This window comes from Chionomys nivalis, chromosome X (assembly GCF_950005125.1).
Source record: "Chionomys nivalis chromosome X, mChiNiv1.1, whole genome shotgun sequence".
Lineage (NCBI taxonomy): Eukaryota > Metazoa > Chordata > Mammalia > Rodentia > Cricetidae > Chionomys > Chionomys nivalis.
The window spans coordinates 87,999,544-88,025,792 of NC_080112.1; the positions used below are offsets into that span (position 1 = coordinate 87,999,544).

At 37.1% G+C, this 26,249-nt stretch overlaps 1 protein-coding gene across 6 annotated transcripts in view; it reads left to right on the forward strand.

Moving 5' to 3' along the window:
- Lrch2 (leucine rich repeats and calponin homology domain containing 2) overlaps positions 1-26,249 on the forward strand; it is a 104,030-nt gene that overhangs the window by 13,576 nt on the left and 64,205 nt on the right. For all 6 annotated transcript variants that reach the window (XM_057759737.1, XM_057759738.1, XM_057759739.1 and 3 more), the window contains exons 2-3: positions 22,510-22,654; positions 25,222-25,348. In XM_057759737.1, the coding sequence (XP_057615720.1) occupies positions 22,510-22,654; positions 25,222-25,348 (272 nt within the window). The remainder of the gene's footprint in view (positions 1-22,509; positions 22,655-25,221; positions 25,349-26,249) is intronic.

The following is a 26,249-nucleotide window of genomic DNA, read 5'->3' on the forward strand; positions in this document are numbered from 1 at the left end:
CTGTATAGTCCAAGTTGGCATTAAATTTCTTCTTTTCCTTTATATTTATTCTTCTCTCATACAATACCTTTCCATGGCAGTCTCCCTTTTCTCCACTCATCCCAGTATTCCCCCTCCCCCAAAGTCATTTCTCCTCCATTTTCCTTTAGAAAAAAGCAGGCTTCCTAGCATAACAAGGTGCATAATACTAGGCACAAACCCTCATGACAAGACTGGATGAGTCAACCCAGTAGGAGGAAAAGGGTCCCTAGAACAGGCAAACAACAGGGACCCACAAACACCCCAAGCTAAAAAACCACAGCGTGTATGGAGAGGACCTAGTGCAGATCCATGCAGGCTCTGTGACTGCTTCTTCAGTCTCTGTGAGCCCATAAAGCTGGCTGGTCTAGTGCATATATGCAGTTCTAGAAATCTTAGAAGAGGTGGTGGCAGAGACAAGAGAGCCCCCAGGTGCTTGCAATCCAGATACCCTGGAACTACAAGTAATCTTGTCTCAAGTAAGGGGGAAAGTGTGACTCAACACCTGAGGTTATCCTGTGACATACATACACATACACTGTGACACATGTGTGCCTGCAATCACATGAAAATGTACAAACATACACACATGCCCACAATATAAAAACAAAACAAAAATGACAAAAAAGTTCTAGAAAAGCCCAGTAGTAGTGGTGCACATCTTTAATCCCTGAACCCAGGAAGGCAGGTAGTTATCTGAAGTCAGCCTGGCCTACAGAATGACTTCTAAGACAGCCAAGGCTACACATAGAAACCCTGTCTTGAAACCCCCCCCCAAAAAACGTTAGAAAGAAAAGGGAACATTTTATTGTTTCATAAGCAGAAATATCATCACACTTTAATAGGTTGTAAATAGAGTAGTTTTTTTTTTACATTTTCTTGTTTGGTTTTTACATATTGTAATATAATAGGATTTTTAAAAAGGAATTAAGTAATTTAAAATATTTAGGTTAATTATTTAACGTAATTGATTTAAAATGTTCATGATATGAAATAATAAGGATGGCATTTAAACTAGTATAGAACATTTTAAAGAATAATATCAATATACTTTTAACAAATTCAATCTTCTTTATTTTTTATGAGTCAGCGTTTTTTTATGGCCCAGAATGCTCTGATACTCAGGTTGTGGTACAGGCTTGCCTCAAATGCATATTCATTCTTCTGCCTCAATCTCACAAATGCAAGGATTACAATTATGAGCCAACAAGACCGGCCGGGCCACAGACTCAGCCTTGAAAGTCATAATTACATAGAGAGGATGACCGGGAAAAACTGAGAGACAAATGTACATTTGTGGTTTGGTTTGGAATGAATTATTTCCTGTTTTACTGTAGTATGATGTGTTCTATCACTTAACTATCTCTTGCTGTGGTTTGCTGTCTTCCTTTTGCCATAAACTCAGTTAAGCTATGAAGAGTTATTATGTATAGATCAGATAGTTTAGGCTCTTACAAACAACAGTTCTCCATGTTCATTGCTTTTTCTCTTTCAGCTTCATCAAAACCTAATGACTGAGGTTTTCTTACATTTATTTATTTAATTTTGGTCTCATGAATTTCTTACCCTGGGTTCTTTTACTCTTATTCACATACGAATCAAGGCAAAAGCAGCACAAAAGTTTCCTTAGTAGTCGCAGCCATGAGTTACAGAGGTTTATTGTCTAGACTTTCAAACTTTATATGTCGTATTTAGTCTAGCATTGAGAGTTAGAAACATATGGCTTAAAAGTATCAAAGCTTGAAGTTTATTGCTGTTGCTGTTGGTGTTAGAAGCATAGGCTTATTGCCCAGGGTATAGAGAACCAAAACCAAGGATGGAAGTTCCATATGTTGAGTTTGGATATCAGAAATCTTGGGCCTTCACTCCTCATTGGCTTTCTCAAAGTCTTCTAGCAACCAGGGCTTTCAGTTCTTGAAATTCTGCTCCTGTCTTTGTTTTTCCACAGCTTCTTATGTTTCACACACTCAACTTTTCTTGGTGATCTCTCACCTTCTCAATACTTCCATTTTTCTTCTTAGTTTTTTGCAGTTTAAACTTTAAAACATCCAGCTCAATCTGCTTTGCCCCTGATAAGTTCCATTGTGGGAAAAAAAATAACATTTTGGAGAAACATTTTTTTTATGGTCTTAACTGAGGCTTGAATGTAGTATGCCATAGGAAAAGCCTTAAGCCTAACCCAGCAAGACTGGAAAACAGCCTGTTTTTATAGCTAGGATGTGGATGTGGCATGCTTGTTCATTTTTAATTCCATAGGCAACAGCATGGTTTCCAGCTTATAAATCTTAAGCTACATAAAGACCAATCATAAGTCCCATATAGGGAGTAATCCTTTTGCTGATTCACCAGGTAGGCATCACTGGTAGAGTTCAAGTAAAAGTAACAGCAGTACAAGCAGTTGTAGCACTACTAATAACAACCCAGAGACAGATATTGGGGTTCATCCTGAAGGTCAGAAAAGTAAAACAGTCAGTCACTGGCTCTTACCTCTACCTCAGTCTGAAATGTTGATCCTGCCTCCAGGAATCTCAGAATGAGACTGTGTGTGAAACCTATCTCCTCTTGTTTTATATTCCTCTCTAGTGCTGGGATTAAAGGCGTGTACCACTACCGCCCAGTTTTTATGACAAACTAGTGTGGCTACTGGGATGAAAGATGTGTGTCACCACTGCCTAATGTCTAAGGTTGATCAGTGCAGCTGTTTTACTCTCTTACCTCCAGGCAAGCTTTATTTATTAAAATACAAATGAAATATCACTCCAAGCGGGCTCATCTGAGTGTAACCAGTTTTGTCCTGTGTGGAGTCTTCCAAGATTTGTGCGAGTTTCCTAGAGTGGTTATGACTATAGTAGAGCCTTCTGAAGCAGGAGTTGTGAGTTACTAATGCTCTTTGCAGTGGTAGTTTAGTTTCCTGAAGATATCAACGGAGTGTTCAGATTAGTTGTTATGTCATGATGACAGTTTTGCTAGTTTCCATAAGAGACCCTGCTTGTTTGACAGTTTCATGGTCAGCCTTTAAGCATAAGGGAACAGCTCTTTCAGTTTTCAGTCCTACAGATGACTTACCCACTTCTGTCTACTTTTGCTCATTTGAATTAGCTAAGTAACAGATTATTGACTGGGTTTGGCCTCAGTTGGCGAACCTCTGTGTCCCTTTTGCCTAGAAAATTTAGGAGGGTGATGGTATCCTGGAGTGATGTTTGGCAGGAAAACTACAAAATGAATATGTAATTCGCATATTAGCGACAGATACTTATGAAAGGAAGGAAAGAACTATCTTAAGCAAGTGCTTGCCCAAATAAGTTTAGGTGTTTTAGAATCCATGGAGAAGAAAAAAAAATGAGTTGTTGGTAACAATGGCTGTCAAGGTTATTCTAGGTGAAAGCAAAAATTTCTTGAGACTCAGGTGGAAATGGGTGTTGAAAAACATCATTAATATCTAAAATAGTGAAATTTTGATAAAGTGTTAGGAATAATATTACTGAAGAGAGCGTGAGTTGGTGATAAAATGTAAGGGAATAGCAAACTCTTCAATAACCCTATGATCTTAACTTATATGTTAAGAGCCGTCTGGCACTGAGATAGGGATAATGGTAATTTAATATGGAAAGTGAATGGGGTTACCATTCAGGAACTTGTAATAATGTGTAGAGTGCTTTCAAAGCTTTGAAACTTTCTTGAGGAATAGAATCGGCCTTTAAGTGTGATGAAAATGGTAGGAATAAGAGAGACTCTGCTGTGTTTGATGCGACCCAAACAGAGAGGAAACCTGACTGTTTATTAAGTGGGAGATACTGGAGAGCAGAAAAGATGAATGGTCCTGGTGAACTTCCATTGGTTAGAGAACTGTGTTTGAGGTTAAATAGGGGAAAGATGTAGTCTGGTCCCCAGCTTTTACATAACATTTCTTCCTAATAAAAGAATTGGTCAGGAGGACAAGATAAGGAAGTCATGGCTGGAGAACCAATCTCTAAGTAAACAGGACAGGCCAGCAGCATGACTGAGTGGGGCAAAAAGTCCCACAAAAGGCCCAGTGCAGACTGCCTTGGGTTCCAAGAAAGAAGCATGTTCCTTCCCAGAGTCATGACAGATTGAGTGGGCAAAGAGATCTACACACAGGCCCACCCTGGTGTTTGAGGAGAAAACATGTGTCTGCCCAGTGTCTTTTGGCATTGGGCAGATGGGTCACTGAAATGGAGTGAGAGGGAGGAAAGAAGGGAGAGAGGGAGTGGGTTTTCTTTTCTTGTGGACAGAGGCATATTTGAAGAAGTGTAAGCAGTGAGGAGCAGCTGAGCTGAGTGACTTGATTGTTGCTCGGTGACATGGTGATGTCTGGGCCTGGACTGCTGCTGGAACCTATGCCTAGTTTAATGACTCCTTCCTTGAACACTAAACCTATGTCCCTGATGGTTAATTGAAAGATTGGGTAAAACTAGTGCTAGAACTTTTGCTTCATGTGAAATGAAAGGCAACCGCCCATCAGAAACAGTATGAAGTCTTTTCTTTCTTTCCAAAAAAGTCTGATTTATCATCTGTAGCCAGCTTTCTTATGGGCCATCAACCAGCTCCCAAATCATGACACAGAGACATATCATTAGTTAGGGAATGCTCAACCTTATCTTATGCTTGTTTCTTGCTAGCTCTAACAACTTAACCTGTTTCTCTTCATTTATGTTTTGCCTTGGGGTTTTCTTTCCTTCTGTATGTACTATTGTGTAGTTGGCTGACTGGCCTCGGGTGTCTCCCTCTCTTTCTCCCTTGTTCTCTTCTCTTGTTCGCTCTCTTTTTTCTCTTCCTACTTATTCTCTGTGCCTGCCAGCCCCACCTATCTATCCCTCTACTGGCTAGGTATTAGCCTATCAGCTTTTTATTAGACCAAACAGATGCCTTAGGCAGGCAAGGTGAAATAGCAGCACATCTTTACATAATTAAACAGATGCAGCATAAGCAAATGTAACACATCTTTGTCTAGTTAAAGTTATATTCTACAGCATAAAAAAGTAACACACCTTTGTATTGTTAAAGTAGTATTCCATAACAGTCATCCCCCATTTCTTCCCAATACTTCATTAATGTTGACCACAGTAGGTATAAGCTTCTGTCACCAAGATTGGAAGTAGTACTAATTTATGGATAGAAATTTTACACCATGTACACCATGTACATTCAGCAAAATAGCAGAAGAAGGTTCCACCCTAGGACCTATAACACAGTCAGCCATAGACTTTTGACTTAGTTTATAGTATTAAGCATGGATTCCCCTTCAGTGGATTGGGCATCAGCCCCAATCAGAAAGTAATTAATAACCCAATAATAGACTTGTCATCATTGTACAAGGGAAAACAACTTGCTTGGCATATTGATATTGTGGCCTGCAGGGCTCACAGTTGACTAAGGCGATTAGTGACTTTTCTTTCCTCAGCAACCTACATAGAACCTTCACATACTATAGAATCTAACCCCCAAGGATCAAAGTTCCAGATCAGATCTATTTTAATTTTTCTATGTTGTGCAACCAAAGTGTGCCATCTAGTTATGGTGGGTTATCAAAGAGCAATTGCAATCATTTGTGGTACTTTTTGGGGAGGCAAGTGGGTTTTTGGGTTCCCCTGGTCCAACAACTCTTAAGTGAAGCATCCCATACCTATGTCTTTTGGGAGCAACATTTATCCACCCGTGTAGGACACCTTAGTTTTAACTCTTTAAAAATTATTTGAATACGTTGTTATGTGAATGTTGGTTATTGATAAATCTTAGTTTTGAATTTGTAATATAATCAATGGAGCCATGGTGTTATTTTCATTAGTGTACATTAGTTATTGTTTCTTAATAGACTGATACTTTTCTTCAGATGGGTCTGAACGTAGTAATCATTTGTTAGTGATTGACTACTTTATGTAACACTTTGTAAGCCTTGACCCATTCTAAAAGTGAAGGATGCTTAAAATGTTTTTCATTTTTATCTTTTCTTTTCATGTGGATTTTAGAAGTTATGTGATGATGTTATATCATTTGTCTTTTTAAAAAGTTAATTCAACAGCCTCTTCATAAATAACACCACTCCATTTCAAAATGCCAGATTTGCCATCTCTATAGTTTATATGGGTTTAAGGGTAGTGCCATTCTTAAATGTCACTTTGATGCTTGTTGTCATTACTCTGAATCATTGGGTGTTACTTCTTGTGAAACTGAAGAACATTGTTGATATTCTTAAAGACAGCTCTGCAAAGAGCCCCCTCACCACTTTTAATAAAGTCTTGTCCTTTCATGTGACTTAACTGATGCATGACTCGCAGTCTTTCCCTCACAGAGCATGCATGTAATTTGCCTCTCTGGTTAGCAGCTGTGGTTTCTTCTTGCAGCATCTGCTTTTGTTTGCGCCCTTGCTTCCCAACATGCCTGTGGCAGAATGAGTCTTCCATCACTGTACCTTCTTGTTCAGTGGATCTAGCGGCTTCATATTGATTCTAGTAATTGTTGGCTTTAAAGTAGTTTGTCTTCATTTTCTTTGTTACTGCTTTCCCTCCACTATACTATGGTTTACATTTTATTTATTCATGGAGTAGATTGGAAGTTCTCTGACTCATGCCTCCTGCTCATTTCACAAAGCTTAGGCCTTGTAGACTGTTGTCCTGAATGGCATGCTGACACCCTTCTTGAGAATACTGAATCAAGAAATCACCTGCCTTTGGAGAGGGCATGTGTTGAAAACAGATGCCAGAGCCATAGAGTTGTCATTTCCCATCAGGCTCCAGCATCAGTCTCTATACTTCAAAGGCAGTCTTGTAGCGATGGGCAGCTGTGTTAGCCCCTGTGTTCTCATTGGGTTTTGTTTCTAGTTTTGATAGTTCTTTTAGATGGAAAAATAGATGAAGGAGTGCATATTGTATAGATAAAGTATGATAGCATATTGACCAGATTTTACACAATGCATGTGTAAAATGCAGTTTTACATTAATGGCAGTTTTTGAAACGTAGTAAAAAATGTATTTTTTAAATTTCGTGCTAGATAACAAGAAACTTCTTCATTTTTATGTACTCTCCTATAGCTTAATTTTGTTATATATATTCTACTTCACAAAAACAAACATAATAGTCCAACTTCTATTTTCTTTTGTATCGATGTAAACTCTATTTTTATTTATTATGTGCAAATTGATGAATTGCCTTTTATTTATTTTGTTTATATCTTCTAGGGATTTTAGGTTGTCATAGAATGTCTACTCATTTTCAGTAGCACTAAAATAATGAGATATTAAACAATATTGGCAGTCTCTTACAAAACCAAAAATATAGCTCCTATTTTGTCTGTTGCTTTTTCCTAAGTAGATTACTGAAGCATGATTAATAAAAATTCAGAGAGAGAAATTGTAGTTCAACCTGAAGATCACAAAGGCAAAACAGGCAGACACTGGTTCTTACCTCGACCTCAGTCCGAAATAATGATCCTGCCTCTGGGAATCTCAGAATGAGACTGAGCCCGAGAACTGTTTCCTCTCATATTATAATTCTCTCTAGGGCTGAAATTAAAAGCATGCACCACTGGGATTAAAGGCATGCACTACCCGGTTTGTATGGCAAACTATTTGGCTACTGGAATTAAACGTGCGTGTTACCATTACCTGGTCTGTAAGGCTGAATTGTGAGGCTGTTTTAATCTCTGATTCTCAAGCAAGCTTTATTTATTACAATACAAGTGAAATGCCTCTATAGGTTACCTTTCCATTTTGGTCCCCAAGGCTTTTGTGACATTTAAAATACATCCCCAAAAGTACACCCTAAGAATGGTAGCATATAGTTCAGTCAGAAGACCTTTATAAAAGTTAACAATATTAGTTGAAATAAATGAAGGTGATTCTTTTTGTATTACTCCATTCATTGCAATGGTACTAATACTCTCTAAGTGGACATTATTTGATGCTCAAGGTGAACAAGAATTACTATTGTCTGTAGTTGGGGTCTGAGATTTGTATTAATGTTAACACTTAGTTCCTCATTCCTTGTTAATGTTTATTTAAGTCAGTTACATGAATAACAGTGAATCAATTCAAAATGTTAACTGAAAAATAGAGAATAAGTCTTGGAAGGTGATTATCTGAATATTCTTATATGGCTACAGATGACTTGATGCTTACACTATTTAGATATTTCTTTGCAAAATATTTTTTATTAGGCTGCAACGATTTTCCCCTTTGGTACTGGGGACAGAACCCAAGGGTTCATGCATGTCAGATAATTGTTCTGCCCTCAACCTACATTTCCAGTTTATAGGCTGGAAATAGCAGTGTAGGAGGGATGTTATATGTGTCTTGTAAGACCTCACACATGATGTAAGTGAAAAGGCTATGGAAACCTTGAATGGTTAGATTGTCTGACATATTGCCCTTTTTAGATTCAAAATAATAAATCTTACCTGTGGTTCAATCAGCTGGAGTAGGTGCAATAACCATTGCCTGCCAATAGGTGTCAGGGTGTACCTGAATCCACATGCCTGGTTTTAGATGGCTGAATATAAACAAAATAATGAAAAATATACTAAAATCAAGAAGTTAAAATCATAGACCGTGTGCTCTGTGAATGTGTTCTGCTGTTCGATAGTTTTCTGCTCTGGCGGAGCGCAGCTGTGGCTGGACCCAAAGCCTCCAACGTGTCACAGGGTGGAGGAGTGCACGCGCCTGGAAGTGCTGGGGATCCAGCTTGTGGTCGCTGCCAGGAGTGGGCGCTTGATGCAGGGCACAGAGCCGAGGGAAGCCGAGGGGGCGCGGGAACCCCAGAGCACACGAGCAGCTGGTAGAAGGGGTGTTCTATGTCCACAGCTGCAGTGCACGCAAATGGCACTGAGCATACAGAACTGTAGTGACCCCACGTTGGGTGCCAAGTGTTGACAAAATTGGTCAGTATGGTAAAAAACCGGACCAGCTCAAGAATAACAGTTTTTTTTTTTTAGTAGTTGATAAGGTAAAACTCACACTACAAGAGTGGGAGGTCTGAAATCCAATTGGTCCTGAAGGCACCGTGCAGAGAGAGAGCATGCCTGTGTCCTACCAGTTTTGCTACCTAGGCTACAGATAGCCACATCCTAACTAGATATGATTGGTTGATAGTTTCCACATCAGTTTCCTTCAGTGGCAAAGGTCAGACTGGCTGCATCCTTCAAAGAAGAATGCTATTGTGTCTTTAGGGTAATGCAGAGCCATACTTATTGTCCAGTAAAGTAAGGGTATATTCTTTAACACACAGGACAGTTATGCTGACAGTTATAATTTGTGTACCTACTCTCCACTCAGGCTCCTCTCATGATGTACCCAAATATACACATCTACATTGACCCAGTAGGATTTTAGGAGCAAGTAGAACAAATACAAATAATCTGTTCATTCCATGATGTGGGATGTGAGTTCTAAAGTCTTATTTTTTATACACGAATCTTATACCTTGTGCTAGCATCCATACAACAACTTTAAGCTAATACATAGACTTACAAGTAGGGTAAAATTTCAGACCCCTTGGAGTCCTGTACATAAACTCAGTGGTTTTGTCTATTGTGCTATCCTTTGTTAGGATAAATTGGTTTAATTAGTTTTCTTTAATCCTTGTTTAATGAATTGATTAAAAATATTGAAACATTAATAAGGGCTCATACTTCTAAGAGCTAAGTAGGATCTATCTTATCTCAAAGCAAACAATCGTGTATTGGTAAAATCAGGAACAGCTGAGGACTTTATAATACTTTTGATTAATTTTTGAGCCTGAGTTTGGGACTTAGCTTCTATATGTTTGGTTTTCTGTTACAAGAATCAGTCTTTGGTATGTATATGGTTAGAAGAATTATCATTTCTCTGACCTTGGTTTGTGGTTGGAACAGGACAGAATATTTAAAATGTGAGACAGTAGGCTCTATTACTGAAGGAGAGGAAAATTACATACAGATTATGGGATTTGAAGTCACATTTGAATTCAGAACCCCATTGTTTTCAGTTTTTATCTATATTGGACATGTCATTCAATCAGTCTTTGCTTCATATGTATAATAAAGAATGCTAGCTATCACAGAAAATTGACATAAGGATTAGAAATACTCTATGGCAAGTGAATGGATCCTGATCAATGTATGGTGTGTGTATGCACCTCTGTCCCACTGATAGGAATTTTGAGTTCTGACTTCAAATGGCTTATATATTAATCTATGTTCTTTAAACAGAAAATTATTTCCTTTCTTTCTTCTGCCCTCCTCTTCTTCCTGTCTGTCTCATGCCATTGTTTTCTTTGGGTTCATCTTAAACACCTTATAAGCGGAAAATATATGATGAGGTGGTTATATCTATTAATGAGGGAGATATATTCCAAAAGTTTGCATAAACTTTAGAAGTTTTACTAGAGATAAAAATTATCAGGGCTGCATATATTAATAGATTTTTAAAAAATAAGGGGCTATATTATAAAAGCAGTAGACTAAAAGATGACTCCTTTCTTAGTTTACACTTTGACAACTTGAACAACTCTTCCACCAGGAACATCACACTCTTTTGTATACTGAATAAGATCAGAATATAAGTAGTATAATTAGTATAATTTCTAAAGATCTTTTCCTGTACTTTGGCAAAACTGCTACTGATGGGCCAGGCATTACAGTGGGCAGCAGATGGCCCCATCTGTGGTGCTTGTGGCTGCAGCTTGGAAGGCAGCTAACAGACTTCCATTACATCTGACTTACTCCTCCTTTCCCTAATTTCCTTGCTCTTTGAAGCTCAACAGTGATACAGAATAGCATTACGATCAGATTATATCACAGGCTCTATTAACATCTCTAAAAGGCTGCCAGGGTTTTATAAGGAGTGTCTTGTAGGAAAGGAAGGAAACAGTAAACTGCAATCTGTCTGCTGCTGACTCACAGCCAATAATGTTTGATATGATTTATCTTTAGAAACGAGACAAAGGGAAAACTGTTTAGTTGTTATAAATGGGATTGTCCCTAAGGATATTAATTAAATAAAGTGTCACCTTGATGCACAAGAAAAAATGCACAGCTATTTCTTAGTATAGTTTTTCTGCCAAAGATGACAGTACACAGCTATTAAAAAAAATTTAAAGGCATTCACCCAAAAGTAAGAGTAAAAGATTAATGTGGACTTCTGTTAGTTTCCTGTGGTTTCTATAAAAAGTTATCATAAACTTAATGGTCCACAGTAGTATAATCCGAGTCTGATATAGTATGTGAGATCACAAAAGTCTGAAGTGAATTTTATGGGATGAAAATCTAGGTTTCAGCAAGGTCTTTCTCCCTTTGGAGGCTGTAAGGGACACCCCATGTCTTGTCTTTTCTAACTTCAGGTGGCTGCTGAGCCTACTTGCACATGTTACTCAAATATTGACCTCTCTTCTTGTGGGTTTCCCTCCCATGTATCTGTATACTTTCCCATTTTCCAGTTCTGTGAGATGTAGTATCAATATCTAGTTCAGGCTTGTCTCAAACATGATATCCTCCTGTCTCTGGTTTTAGAATGTTCAGGTTACAGATTTGTATCTAAGCATGCTCTTCCTTTTTTCTTTCAAAGACACATGTAATGACATATAGGGCTCACGTAGATGATCCACGATATGTCCATGTGGCAAGATTATTAATTACATTTGCAAAATATTTATCTTACAAGGTAACACAGGTTCTGTAATTGGACTAGGTTTGAGATCCCACCATTCAGTTCACAATTGAAAGATGATGAATTTGAATCTTGAAATGATGAAAAGATGAACATTTTTATAATTGTCTTTTTTTCCCCCAAGCCCTTATTGTTTCTGAGGAGGTACATTTTGAAAGTGCTATGAAATGAATCTCAGTAAGGAACATATTAATAGCTTGTTTTCCTGGTCTTGGTAAAATCTTTACTTTGTTGTAATATGGAGTGGCTGGGCTGCGTCCCAGGCACCCGGCTGCCCACATGGCTTTACCCAAAATAATTACACGGAAACTGTATTCTTTTAATCACTGCCTGGCCCATTAGTTCCAGCCTCTTATTGGCTAGCTCTTACATATTGATCTAACCCATTTTTAATATTTTGTGTAGTACCATGAGCTGGCTAACCAGGAAAGATCTTAACCTGCATCTGTCTGGAGTGGGAGAATCATGGCGACTCACTGACTCGGCTTCTTTCTCCCAGCATTCTGTTCTGTTTACTCCACCCACCTAAGGGTTGGCCTATCAAATGGGCCTAAGCAGTTTTTTTATTAATTAACCAATGAAAGGAACAGATTAATACAAGACCCACCTCCATCATTACTTATTTATCTGTTTATTTATTTTACTGAAACTCTCCTTGAAACACTACATTTATGTATATTTCTTGAGAATCATATGTTCGTTATTGTGTTATACCAGTTTCCTGAATATAAATAGTGATTAAATAATTTTTAATATTATAAAGCTCTTTTATTAGGTATCTATCACGAGATAAAAATATTATATCAATTTAGGTTTTTTTTTATTGAAAAAAAATTTTCTGCCTCCTCCCTGCCTCCTATTTCCCTCCCCCTCCTCCCACACCTCTCCCCCTCCCCCCACTCCTCTTCTCCTCCCTCTCCAGTCCCAGGAGCAGTCAGGGTTCCCTGCCCTGTGGAAAGTCCAAGGTCCTCCCCCCTCCATCCAGATCTAGGAAGTTGAACATCCAAACTGTCTAGGCTCCCACAAAGCCAGAACCTGAAATAGGATCAAAACCCCATGCCATTGTCCTTGGTCTCTCGTCAGCTCTCATTGTCCACCATGTTCAGAGAGTCCGGTTTTATCCCATGCTTTTTGCAGTCACAGTCCAGCTGGCCTTGGTGAGCTCCCAATAGATCGGCCCCACTGTCTCAGTGGGTGGATGCACCCCTCGTGGTCCTGACTTCGCTGTACATGTTCTCTCTCCTTCTGCTCCTCATTAGGACCTTGGGAGCTCAGTCCGGTGCTCCAGTGTGGGTCTCTGTATCTATCTCCATCCATCGCTAGATGAAGGTTCTATGGTGATATGCAAGATATTCATCAGTATGGCTATAGGATAGGTTCATTTCAGGTTCCCTATCCTCAGGTGCCCAAGGAACTACCTGGGGACATTGCCCTGGGCATCTGGTAGCCACCCCAAGTTCAAGTCTCTTGCCAACCCTTAGGTGGTTCCCTTAACTAAGATATGAGTTTCCCTGCTCCCCTATCCAACCTTCCTATATCCCCAATCATCCCAATTCCCCAAGTTCTCCTCATCCTCTCCTTCACACTTTTCTCTCTCCATCTCCCCTTACCCCCATCCCACCCTACTCCCAAGATTCCAATTTTTTGCCTGGCAATCTTGTCTATTACCCATAGCCAGGAGGATAACTATATGTTTTTCCTTGGGTTTGCCCTCTTGTTTAGCTTCTTTAGGACCAAAAATTATAGACTCATTGGCCCCCTATCCATTGCTAGAAACCAATTATGAGTGAGTACATCCCATGCTCTTCTTTTTGGGTCTGGGTTACCTCACTCAGGATAGTATTTTCTATTTCTATCCATTTGCATGCAAAATTCGAGAAGTCATTGTTTTTTACTGCAGAGTAGTACTCTAATGTGTATATATTCCACACTTTTTTCATCCATTCTTCCATTGAAGGACACCTAGGATGCTTCCAGGTTCTGGCTATTACAAATAATGCTGCTATGAACATAGTTGAACAAATGCTTTTGTCATATGATAAGGGATCTCTTGGGTATATTCCCAAGAGTGGTATTGCTGGGTCCAGGGATAGGTTGATCCCAATTTTTCTGAGAAACCACCACACTGATTTCCAAAGTGGTTGCACAAGTTTGCAGTCCCACCAGCAATGGATGAGGGTACCCCTTTCTCCACAATCTCTCCAGCAAAGGCTATCCTTGGTGTTTTTGATTTTAGCCATTCTGACAGGTGTAAGATGATATCTCAAAGTTGTTTTGATTTGCATTTCTCTGATCGCTAAGGAGGTTGAGCATGACCTTAAGTGTCTTTTGGCCATTTGAACTTCTTCTGTTGAGAATTCTCTGTTCAGTTCAGTGTCCCATTTTTTAATTGGGTTAATTAACATTTTAACGTCTAGTTTCTTGAGTTCTTTATATATTTTGGAGATCAGACCTTTGTCTGTTGCGGGGTTGGTGAAGATCTTCTCCTAGTCAGTAGGGTGCCTTTTTGTCTTAGTGACAGTGTCCTTTGCTTTACAGAAGCTTCTCAGTTTCAGGAGGTCCCATTTATTCAATGTTGCCCTTAATGTCTGTGCTGCTGGGGTTATACATAGGAAGCAGTCTCCTGTGCCCATATGATGTAGGGTGCTTCCCATTTTCTCTTCTATCAGGTTGACTGTATTCAGATTGATATTGAGGTCTTTGATCCATTTGGACTTGAGTTTTGTGCATGGTGATAGATATGGGTCTATTTTCATTCTTCTACAGGTTGACATCCAGTTGTGCCAGCACCATTTGTTGAAGATGCTTTCTTTCTTCCATTGTACACTTTTAGCTCCTTTATCGAAAATGAGGTGTTCATAGGTTTGTGGGTTAAAATCCGGGTCTTCTATATGATTCCATTGGTCGAATTCTCTGTTTTTATGCCAGTACCACGCTGTTTTCATTATTGTAGCTCTGTAATAGAGTTTGAAGTCAGGGATGGTAATGACTCCAGAAGTTCCTTTATTGTATAAGATTGTTTTGGCTATCCTGGGTTTTTTTTTTCCATATAAAGTTGATTATTGTCCTCTCAAGATCTGTGAAGAATTATGATGGAACCTTGATGGGGATTGCATTGAATCTATAGATTGCCTTTGGTAAAACTGCTGTTTTTACTATGTTGATCCTACCGATCCAAGAGCAAGGGAGATCCTTCCATTTTCTGGTATCCTCTTCAATTTCTTTCTTCAATGCCTTAAAGTTCTTGTCATATAGATCTTTCACTTCCTTGGTTAGAGTTACCTCAAGATATTTTATGCTGTTTGTGGCTATCTTGAAAGGTAATGATTCTCTTATTTCCCTCTCTGCTTACATATCCTTTGTGTATAAGAGGGCGACTGATTTTTTGGAGTTGATCTTGTATCCTGCCACATTACTAAAGGTATTTATCAGCTGTAGAAGTTCTTTTGTGGAGTTTTTGGGGTCACTTAAGTACACTATCATATCATCTGCAAATAACGCAGGTTTAACTTCTTCCTTTCCAATTCGAATCCCCTTGATCCCCTTATGTTGCCTTATTGCTATTGCTAAGACTTCAAGAACTATATTGAAGAGAGAGGTATGGGGAGAGTGGACAGCCTTGGCGTGTTCCTGATTTTAGTGGGATGGCTTTAAGTTTCTCTCCGTTTAATTTGATGTTAACTGTCGGCTTGCTGTAAATAGCTTTAATTATATTTAGGTATGGCCCTTGTATCCCTAATCTCTCCAAGACTTTTATCATAAAGGGATGTTGAATTTTGTCAAATGCTTTTTCAGCATCTAATGAAATGATCATATGTTTTTTTTTTCTTTCAGTTTTTTATATGATGGATTACATTGATAGATTTGCATATGTTAAACCAGCCCTGCATCTCTGGGATGAAGCCTACTTGATCATAATGGATAATTTTTCTAATGTGTTCTTGGATTCGGTTTGCCAGTATTTTGTTGAGGATTTTTGCGTCTATGTTCATGAGTGAGATTGGCCTGTAATTCTCTTTCTTGGTTGAGTCTTTGTGTGGTTTTGGTATCAGAGTTACTGTAGCTTCATAAAAGGAATTTGGCAATGACTCTTCTATTTCTATATTGTGAAATACATTTAGGAGTATAGGTATTAGGTCTTCTTGGAATTTCTGGTAGAATTCCGCATTGAAACCATCTTGTCCTGGACTTTTTTCGAAGGGAGGTTTTTGATAACAGCTTCTAATTCTTCGCGACTCACGGGCCTATTTAGGTTGTTTACCTGTCCTGGTTTAACTTTGGTATATGGTATTCATCTAAAAAAGTGTCCGTTTCTTTAACATTTTCCAGGCGGATCTCTGTGAGTTCGAGACCAGCCTGGTCTACAAGAGCTAGTTCCAGGACAGGCTCCAAAACCACAGAGAAACCCTCTCTCGAAAAAGCAAAAAAACAAAACAAAAAAACAAAACAAAAAAAAAACAACAACAAAAAAAACATTTTCCAGTTTTGTGGCATACAGGCTTTTGTAGTAAGATCTAATGATTCTCTGAATTTCCTCTGTGTCTGTGGTTATGTCCCCCTTTTCATTTCTGATCTTATTAATTTGCAAATTCTCTCTCTGCCGTTTGATTAGTTTGGATAGGGGTTCATCAATCTTGTTGATTTTCTCGAGGAACCGCTTTTTCTTTCATTGATTCTTTCAATTGTTTTTTGTGTTTCTATTTTGTTGATTTCAGCCCTTAGTTTGATTATTTCCAGTCTTCTACTCCTTCTATGTGAGTCTGCTTCTTTTTTTTCTAGAGCTTTCAGGTGGGCTGTTAAGTCTCCAATTTGTGCTTTCTCTGTTTTCTTTAAGTGGGCACTTAGTGCTATGAACTTTCCTCTCAGGACTGCTTTCACAGTGTCCCATAGGTTTGAGTATGTTGTTTCTTTATTTTCATTGAATTCAAGGAAGACTTTAATTTCTTTCTTTATTTCTTCCTTAATCCAGGTATGGTTCAGTAGTTGACTGTTCAGTTTCCATGAGTTTGTAGGCTTTCTGGGGGTAGCATTGTTGTTGAATTCTAGCTTTAATCTATGGTGATCTGATAAGATACAGGTGGTTACAGGTTTTTTTTTGTAACTGTGGATGTTTGCTTTGTTACCGAGTATGTGGTCAATTTTTGAGAAGGTTCCATGAGCTGCAGAGAAGAAGGTATATTCTTTCCTATTTGGGTGGAATATTCTATAGATGTCTGTTAAGTCCATTTGATTCATTACCTCCATTAATTCTCTTATTTCTCTGTTAGGTTTCTGTCTAATTGACCTGTCCATTGGTGAGAGAGGAGTGTTAAAGTCTCCTACTATTAATGTGTGCGGTTTGATTGCTGCCTTGAGTTTTAGCAATGTTTCTTTCACGTACATGGGTGCTTTTATATTAGGGGCATAGATATTCAGTATTGAGACTTTATCCTGATGAATTATTCCTGTTATGAGTAGAAAATGTCCCTCTCCATCTCTTCTGATTGATTTAAGTTTGAAGTCAACTTTGTTAGAAATTACTATGGCCACACCTGCTTGTTTCTTAGGTCCATTTACTTGATAAGCCTTATCCCAACCCTTTACTCTGAGTAGGTGTCTGTCATTGTGGTTGAGGTGTGTTTCTTGTAAACAGCAGAATGTTGGATCCTGTTTTCGTATCCAATCTCTTAGTCTGTGCCTTTTTATAGGTGAGTTGAGTCCATTGACATTAAGTGATATTAATGACCAGTGGATGTTAACTCCGGTCACTTTTTTAGTAGTAAATTTTGTGTGTTTCCCTTCTTCGAGTTGCGCTGGTGAAGGGTCTCTAGTTGTCTGAGATATTGTGGTCATTTTTGGACTCCTTGGTTAGTGATTTTCCTTCTCTTACTTTCTGTAAGGCTGGATTTGTGGCTACGTATTGTTTAAATTTGTTTTTATCCTGGAAAATTTTGTTTTCTCCATTTATAGTGAACGAAAGTTTGGCTGGGTATAGTAGTCTGGGCTTGCATCCACAGTCTCTTAGTTTCTGCAATACATCTATCCAGGACCTTCTGGCTTTCATGGTTTCCATAGAGAAGTCAGGTGTAAGTCTGATAGGTTTACCTTTATAAGTAACTTGGCCTTTTTCCTTTGCAGCTCTTAATATTCTTTCTTTGTTCTGTATGCTTTGTGTTTTGATTATTATATGGAGAGGGGATGTTTTTTTTTCTTTTTGATCCAGCCTATTCGGTGTTCTGTATGCTTCTTGAACCTTCGTAGGTATATCTTTCTTTAGGTTGGGAAAGTTTTCTTCTATAATTTTATTAAATATATTTTCTGGACCATTGAGCTGCGCTTCTTCCCCTTCTTCTACTCCTATTATTCTTAGGTTTGGTCTTTTTATTGTGTCCCATATTTCCTGAATGTTTTGTGATGAGAGTTTGTTGGCCTTGCTGTTTTCTTTGATCAGCGTGTTTATTTTCTCTATGGTATCTTCAGAATCTGAGATTCTTTCTTCTATCTCTTGTATTCTGTTGGTTATGCTTGTTTCTGTAGACTCTATTCGTTTACCTAGATTTTCCATGTCCAGCCAGCCTTCTGTTTGTGTTTTCTTCTTTGCCTCCATTTCAGTTTTCAAGACTTGAACTGTTTCCATTATCTGTTTTATTGTTTTTCCTTGGTTTCCTAGGGTATCATTCACTGATTTACTCAATTCTTCAAACTTTCTGTTATACTTCTCATCCATTTCTATAAGGGCATTTTTTACATGCTGTTTAAGGGCGTCAATCACTTACATAAAGTCAATTTTTTCTACTTCTTCATGATTAAGGTGTTTATGTCCTCCTGTTGTGAGGTCGCTGGGTTCTGGTGGTTTCATATTATTTTTCAGATTGTTGGGTGAATTCTTGCATTGGCGCCTGTCCATCTCTTCCTCTGAATGCTCTCCTATGGATCTTCTTTTACAGGATCAGGTCTCCTTGCCTACTGTTGTAACTTCCCAGTGATGGTACTCCCCAGTGATGTTTCTCTTGGTGCTCCAGTGATGTCACTTGACAATATCAGATCTCCATGCCCAATGATTGCTCTCCTGGTGCCAAGATCAGCTCTCCGTGCTGGTTGGGTAGTTCGTAAACAAAGCGCCTACCTTGCTTGGTGCAGGCAGGCCAGTGAAACAAAGGAACTCCCGCCCGCCTGTTTGCCCTGAGGATTCGCCCCCAGCACCCAGACAGGCTTAGCTAGATGGTGTTATGTGCCCAAAGAAGGAAGGGGGCAGAAGGAAGAAGGGTTCTGGATGCAAGCTGGGTGGGATAGGACTATCAATTTAGTTTTATGTAAGTTTATTTTCACTCCTTTCAATCTAAGCGTGACATGTGGGTAGTGTGAACTAGTTCACAAAATTAAGAGGTAAATTATTTTACGTTACTTCCTCTGCTTCTTTCTGTAGTTGTTGAATTCTTTTGGCAATGTTATTCTTTCCCCCAGTGCTTAAAAAGCATGCCTATTTATACTAATTTACAATTAGAAACACCCTAGAAGTAGATTTCCTTAATTAGGGTTTATATCATAGTTGGAGTTCTAATTTTGACTTTGTTATGCTTTGTTTTAGTTCCATTCAGTTAGAATAATAATTCCTGTAATTTTACTGTCTTTTAGTAAACCAACAGGAATAGATTCAAATAATAGTTTATGAATATAAATTTAATTAAAATTCAGTGGAAGATTATTCTATTTGTAATTTACCATATTTGAAAGCAAGAACATAATATGTTATTAAAATAGTATATTAAGATTATCTTAATAAAATCATTGTTATTATTAGTAGTAATATTTTTCCTTATTACATTTGAGATCTTTTATGGTTTTTACCTTTTCCCTTATGAATTTTCATAGATGCTTGGTTTTTTGCTTTTTTTTTTCTGGATAAGTTTTCTCTGTGTAGCCTTGGCTGTCTTGGAACTCACTTTGTAGACCAGGATGGCCTTAAAGATTGAACTGCCTCCACCTCCTAGGTTCTGAGATTAAAGCTATGCACCACCACTGCTGGGCTTTTCTAGAACATTTTTTGTCTGTTTTTATTTTATTTTTTGTTTTTATATTATGAGCATATGTGTGTATGTACATTTTCCTGTGATTGCAGGCACACGGCTCACAGTGTATGTGTATGTATGTCACAGGATAATCTCAGGTGTTGAGTCACACTTTTCCCCATACTTGAGACAAGATTACTTATAGTTCCTGTGGCTTACTCCAGGGTATCTGGCCTGAAAGTGCCTGGGGCTCTCTTGTTTCTGCCTCCTCCTCACCTAAGATTTCTAGAACTGAAGATATACATTAGACCAGCCAGCTTTATGGACTCAAAGAGATGGAAGAAGCAGTCACAGAGCCTGCATGGATCTGCACTAGGTCCTCTCCATACATGCTGTAGTTGTTTAGCTTGGGGTGCTTGTGAGACTCCTAACAGTGGGAGTTGTTACAAGGAGGAGGGCCTGCTTGTACCTCTGAGCTGCTTGGAAGGCTGCTGGTTTGTCCCAGCTGCCCAGCTAGCTTAGTCCCAAAATAACCATACAGAAATTGTATTAATTAAATCACTGCTTGGTTCATTATCTCAGCCTCCTATTGGCTAATTTTCACACATGATTTAATCAATTTCTATTAATCTGTATATCACCATGTGGCAGTGGCTTACCAGGAAAGATTCTAATCAGTGTCTGTCTCAGGCAGAGGATCCATGGCTTCTCTCTGACACTGCTTTCTTCCTCCCAGAATTCAGTTCTGTCTTCTCCACCTACCTAAGTTCCACCCTATCAACTAGGCCATGGCAGTTACTTTATTCATTAACCAATAGAAGCAAAGCACAGATGGGACTCCCACATCAGGGAGTAGGGCTGTCTCTAACTCCTGTGCTTACTCTGTGGACCCCTTTCCTCCTATTGTGTTTTCTTTTCCAGCCTTAATAAGAGGATTTGTGCCTAGTTCTATTGCAACTTGTCATGCCATGTAATGCTATACTGTGATTAAATATGTGCACATCCCACTAGCTGATGGCCATTCTTGATCTCTCTTAATACTCTGGTTAAATGACATTTTCTGTTTCTATGATTTTGTAGCATTAATGTTATTTCTATAACTTCTAATTTTATTTATTCATTTGAAACATCATGTTTGAGATTAATAATCATCAGATAAATTTAATTACATCTTTTCTTTAAAAAGAAAAATATCCCATCTTTAGCAGTAGTAACAAAAATCTGGTTCCACTCCCATTGATTTGGGGTAACATCAATAAAAGGCTAGGATAGAGTCCTCTGGCTATCTTTGATTCTTAATTCTTACATAGTCCGTATAGCCCATCCCTTATTCTTCTCTATTATATGACAGTGTTAAATATATTTTAAATTCTATCCATTTTCTTTTTTTCTAGTTTTGCTATCTTGTTTCAAAATATCATTACTTCTTTCTGGGACCATTGAATTATTTATTAGTAATTCACACGTGAATCTGTCTAGAAGAGTGTACTAAGCATAATACTATTATTAAAATTTGAAATTAATTGTAAGGGATAACTTTAACTTCTAATACTCTGAAAGTAGAAGAATAGGAAAAGCTGTGTATGCTGGCACACACCATTAATTTAAGCACTAGGGAGGCAGGGACAAGAGGATTTCTGTGAGTTTGAGGCCAGTCTGGTCTACAAAATAAGTTCTAGAACTGTTTCACAGAGAAACCCTGCCTTGAAAAAAGGAGAAAAGAATAAGAAGGAAACCATAAATATAGAAAAATGATGACTTCATATTCTCTCTTTGTGTCACGCTTGGGTATTGTGATAGTGTTCAGATTTTGTTTTCTAGTAATTCCATAATTTCATTAAGTTATCAATAATATTCGTGAAATTAACTTAAATAAATTTTTGTATTGTAGAGTTAGAGATTTATAGTTTATGTTTTCTTTGCTAATTACAAAATTTTATATTAGATGAGAATGTGAATCAGCTGTTTACCTCTGCCTCCATTTTCTGTATCCATTTGTATTAACACATACATATTGATGTTCTAAAGAGGGAATTCACTCTCTTGATGAATAAATAATTTTCTTTTTTAGCAGTGAGGATGTTGAACACTATTAATAGGAGATTGTTTTCCTACTGAGAACAGAACAGATGGTGGGCCAGGCTAGACTGTAGATGTTCTCCCTGATACAGATAATCCTTTTCTGAAGATTATTATCTTTTAAGTCAATTAAGTATAATAAACTAGTACAAACAATGATAGTTCCATAAGGTAATTAATTTGATAATTATTTAGGTAGTTGAGAACCACTTGTATTTTACTTTTTTTGTTTATTTGTTTTGTTTGTTTGGCAGTCATGACTAGAGAGTGGATAGCTACTATCATAATGCTCAACATAATCTCCATCAACAGGTGCTTATCCAAAAGTGTCTATAGTATTGATATGGAGAAAGAAACTCTTTCTGGTTATTATTTTTTTAGTCCATCATGTGATGTACTATTTTTTTTCAAAACTTTCTTTTTTTCTTTTTGTATGTTGTGTGTATATCAGTTTATGTACCCATGGCCTTGTTCATACTAGCCAAATAGAATGCCACTAAATTATGCCTCCCACTACTGATATATTTAAAGATGAATATCATATTTACATTTTCAATACATTTAGTAGCTTATTTTGTTAAAATTATTTTAAAATAATTAATTAGTAAACATTTTATACCACTATATTAAAATAGTTTTTCAAGATACTGGTAAATAATATTTTATAATATATCCAATACTTACTTAGATTTTGAGTGAAAGTTGTTCTGTTTATTACTGTATATACAGGTGTATACTTGCTACTCAAAATTGTTTTTATTTTTCAGATCTTTCCAGAAATCGCTTTACAGAAATTCCTTCAGATGTATGGTTATTTGCACCACTTGAAACATTAAACCTATATCATAATTGTATCAAAACCATTCCTGAAGCCATTAAGAATTTGCAGATGTTAACATACCTTAACATTAGGTAAGCAAACAATTTTTAAAAAATACAATTTTTCAGGGTCTAGAAAGATGGCTCAGCCATTAATAGAACAGGCTGTTGGTTGCGGAGGCTTATAACCACCTTTAGCAACAGTTTCCCAGGATCCAACGATCTTTTTTGACCTCCTCAGGCACTAGGAATACACATAATACGTATATACATGCAGTAAAACACTCAATACCAATTAGTAATAATTAATAATATTAGTAATAATAATCTAAATCTTTATTAAAACTTTTTTTGCATTTTCTTAAATCTTTAATCACTTTTAATAATAAAAGATTGTATTTTGTTTATGTTCTCATTGTTCTATAAGCTTTTGGTCTTGTTATTTAAAGCAATGTTTCTCAAAGTTTCATACACAGGAATTATCTGGGGATCTTGTTAGGTTTGCTGAGGTACCTGCATTTTCTAAAAGGTCCCCTGGTAATTTACCTGCATGTGTGTTGATCATTAGATCTCACTTTGAGAGGAAGGATTTAGAACATAAATATTTTTCTTATTTGTTGCCCAGTTTTCTGAATTCATTTATATGGCAGTCTAGTTACGCTAGTCAAACATTATAATGTAACACCAAGTAAAGTTTTATCATGTGATGTGTTGCCAGTTCAAGAATGGGCAAATTGGAATGGAAGGTTGGAAAGTTTGGAGGTGACAGAGCATCTTTTAGCTTAAAGTGTTTTTTTTTTTTCTTTCAATGATGGGGATCAATCCAAGGTGTTGTTCATGCTAGGCAAGCATTTTATCACTGGATGGCATCCCTAGCCATTTTATGCTTAATATGGCTTTACTATGTACTAGGCAATATTACAAGTGTTTGACCCATATTACTTCTTTTAATATTCCAACATCATTTTGACATAGGTCATATTATTCTTTTATTCCATATGAGAAAACTGGGTTAATCTGTTTCCAGAAAAAAACCCATATATTCATACAGTTATTCTTTGATGGCTGTGAGAGAATGACATTCCCCAAAATACTAATGTTTGTCAATATTCAATTCCCTTACATAAAAAAGCATAGTGTATGGAGGATTGTGACTGGGACATAGGAAATTAGACATTTCAAAAGTTCTTTGAGGTTTACTAATTGAAGACCAGTATCCTTCTCTTTTGTTACACACACACACACACACACACACGCACAGACACACACAAGGATAAACACACACACACAGTACTTTAAAGCCAGCCTAGTATTTATGGAAATTCTCTGCAGAGATAAGATGGAATGGAGGATCTTATGTTATTCTTGCATGAATAACATAGATCATTTGTTCCTGTATACATTACATAAAACGCTAGGTACAAGTCTCTAAATGCTAACTTGAAAAATAGGAAAACAATGATATCTTATTCCTTGTCAGTGCTTACTAGTATGTAATTGGAATGTTTTCTTCTCTATATTTTTGGTTTTGAGATATTTTGGGTCAATCCATCTGAATTTGACATTTGAGTATAGAATGTGAAGTGTAAGGATACCAAATCTAGATTGACCAGATTTCAATTCAGGCTTTCCTGCTTACCAACTTTGTAACTTTAGAACATTTCACTTACTCTCATTGTGATTTATTTTCCTTTTTAAAATGGGGTTCATGATGAGTGTTTACCTAAAGTAGGTTGCTGTGATGAACAGTTGATTTTATTCAATTGAGTTATTCTGAACTTTTACTGGCAGATTATAATTAATCAATAAAATGTTATTTGTTACTGTATTTAAATGTACTCTAAGGAATATTTCATTAATGTTAGACTGAAATAGAAGTGCTCTATCCAGTTGTTCTGAGGCAAACTCTCTAAAAACTACTAGTATTGTTAAGGATTTATTTTATCTTTAATTGTATGTATGGGTGGGTCACACATGTGTATGTAAGTGTGCATTAGTGCAGTACTTGTGGAGGCCAGAAGATGGTGTCAGATTCCCTGGAGCTGGAGTTACAGCAGATGGTGAACTGCCCCCATGCAGGTGCTGGGAACGAAATTTAGGTGGGTTTCAACAGCAGTCCATGTCCATAACTGCTGAGCCATCTCTCCATGCTTCAAGCTACTGATATTTTAAAAGATAGATTTCTTACATCATTTTAAGCACAATGTCCGCAAATTTCAGCCAAGATCCTCTCCATGGTTTGACTTATGAAAGTATCAGATGTGCTAAAATATGCCCCAGAATGTTCTGGCATTCTCTAGCTCAGAAAAGTCCTGAGTTATTATTGCATGGGCTACTTATGAGCATTACCATATGTAATAGCAGAATTTTTGCTATCAGATTTGTGTATGTATCTCTGTTACAATAGACAAGTCACTTAGGGAGTTTTAGCTTTCATTTTCATATTTGTATATTGAAGCTAATACTACCTATCTTAGGTTAATGTGAATATTAGCCAGTGTATGAACGTAAGTTACATGTTCTTGTTTGAAGTGAAACACTCAATAAATGGTACTTTTTAGTGAATGCTTATTATTTACTGTTGATGTGTTCTGTACTTTTTTAGCCTAACATAAAGATTCAGACATTTTTCATAATGAGATTTTCTTAATTTTTTTCAGTCGAAATCTTTTATCAACATTGCCAAAATACTTATTTGACCTTCCACTTAAAGTTTTGGTTGTCAGCAATAATAAGCTGGTATCCATTCCAGAAGAAATTGGAAAGTTAAAAGATTTGATGGAGCTGGTGAGTAAAATAATAATTATAAGTCTATATGCCACATATAATATATACATTTTATTTTAGAGTTATACTCATTCCTTTGTAGAATTTCACTGTATTTTTTTAAAAAGGGAATAACTTGGTATATGTCTAAATTCAGTTGGTTAACAATTTCAGCTACATTTATTTATGGCTGATAATAGCTCTTAGCCCACACAGGAAAAGTTTGGTAATTCCTCAGACATAGATGCTTTAGGAGACTTGGTTACAAGCTTTCAGAAATATGTATCAAGTGAAGAGCTATTTATCAATTGACTTTGAAGACAGAGAAGTTCTTAAGGAAATAATATTTTTTCATAATGTTTTATGGAGCTGATGCAGAGAGTTAGAACAGAATGGTAAAAGTGAAGAATGCAGCTTTGTGTGCTGGTGGTGCATGCCATTATTCTCAGCTACTCTGGGGGAAGGTAAGATAATCATTTGAACTTAGTAGCTGTTACATTATTGAGACCCCATTTTATCAAAACAAACAAATGAACAAGTAACCAGTTTTTAAAAGGCAAAATGTAGGAGACACACAAACAGAAGTAGTATTAACAAGATAACATAAGTCAATTAATATGCTCACATGACTTTATAACCCTTTTAGGGCCAAAGTAAATGTAAAGAGGCAATTATATACAATTGATTGTGGAAATTGATATAATGCCTCTGAATAATAACATTTTAGATTTTTAAAGGACATTGAATGTCTAGAGCAAAACAGAGTGCTTAAGCATTGAAATGTTTTCATATATTTGTATCACTTCAGTTTTACACTGTGAGATGCTGTTTATTTTTATGTCCTGTTTTGTATTAAGGTAAAGCTTTTCCAAAAAATGGTACTTTATGAATTTTCTTAAGTAGGATTTTATTATCTCTAAAG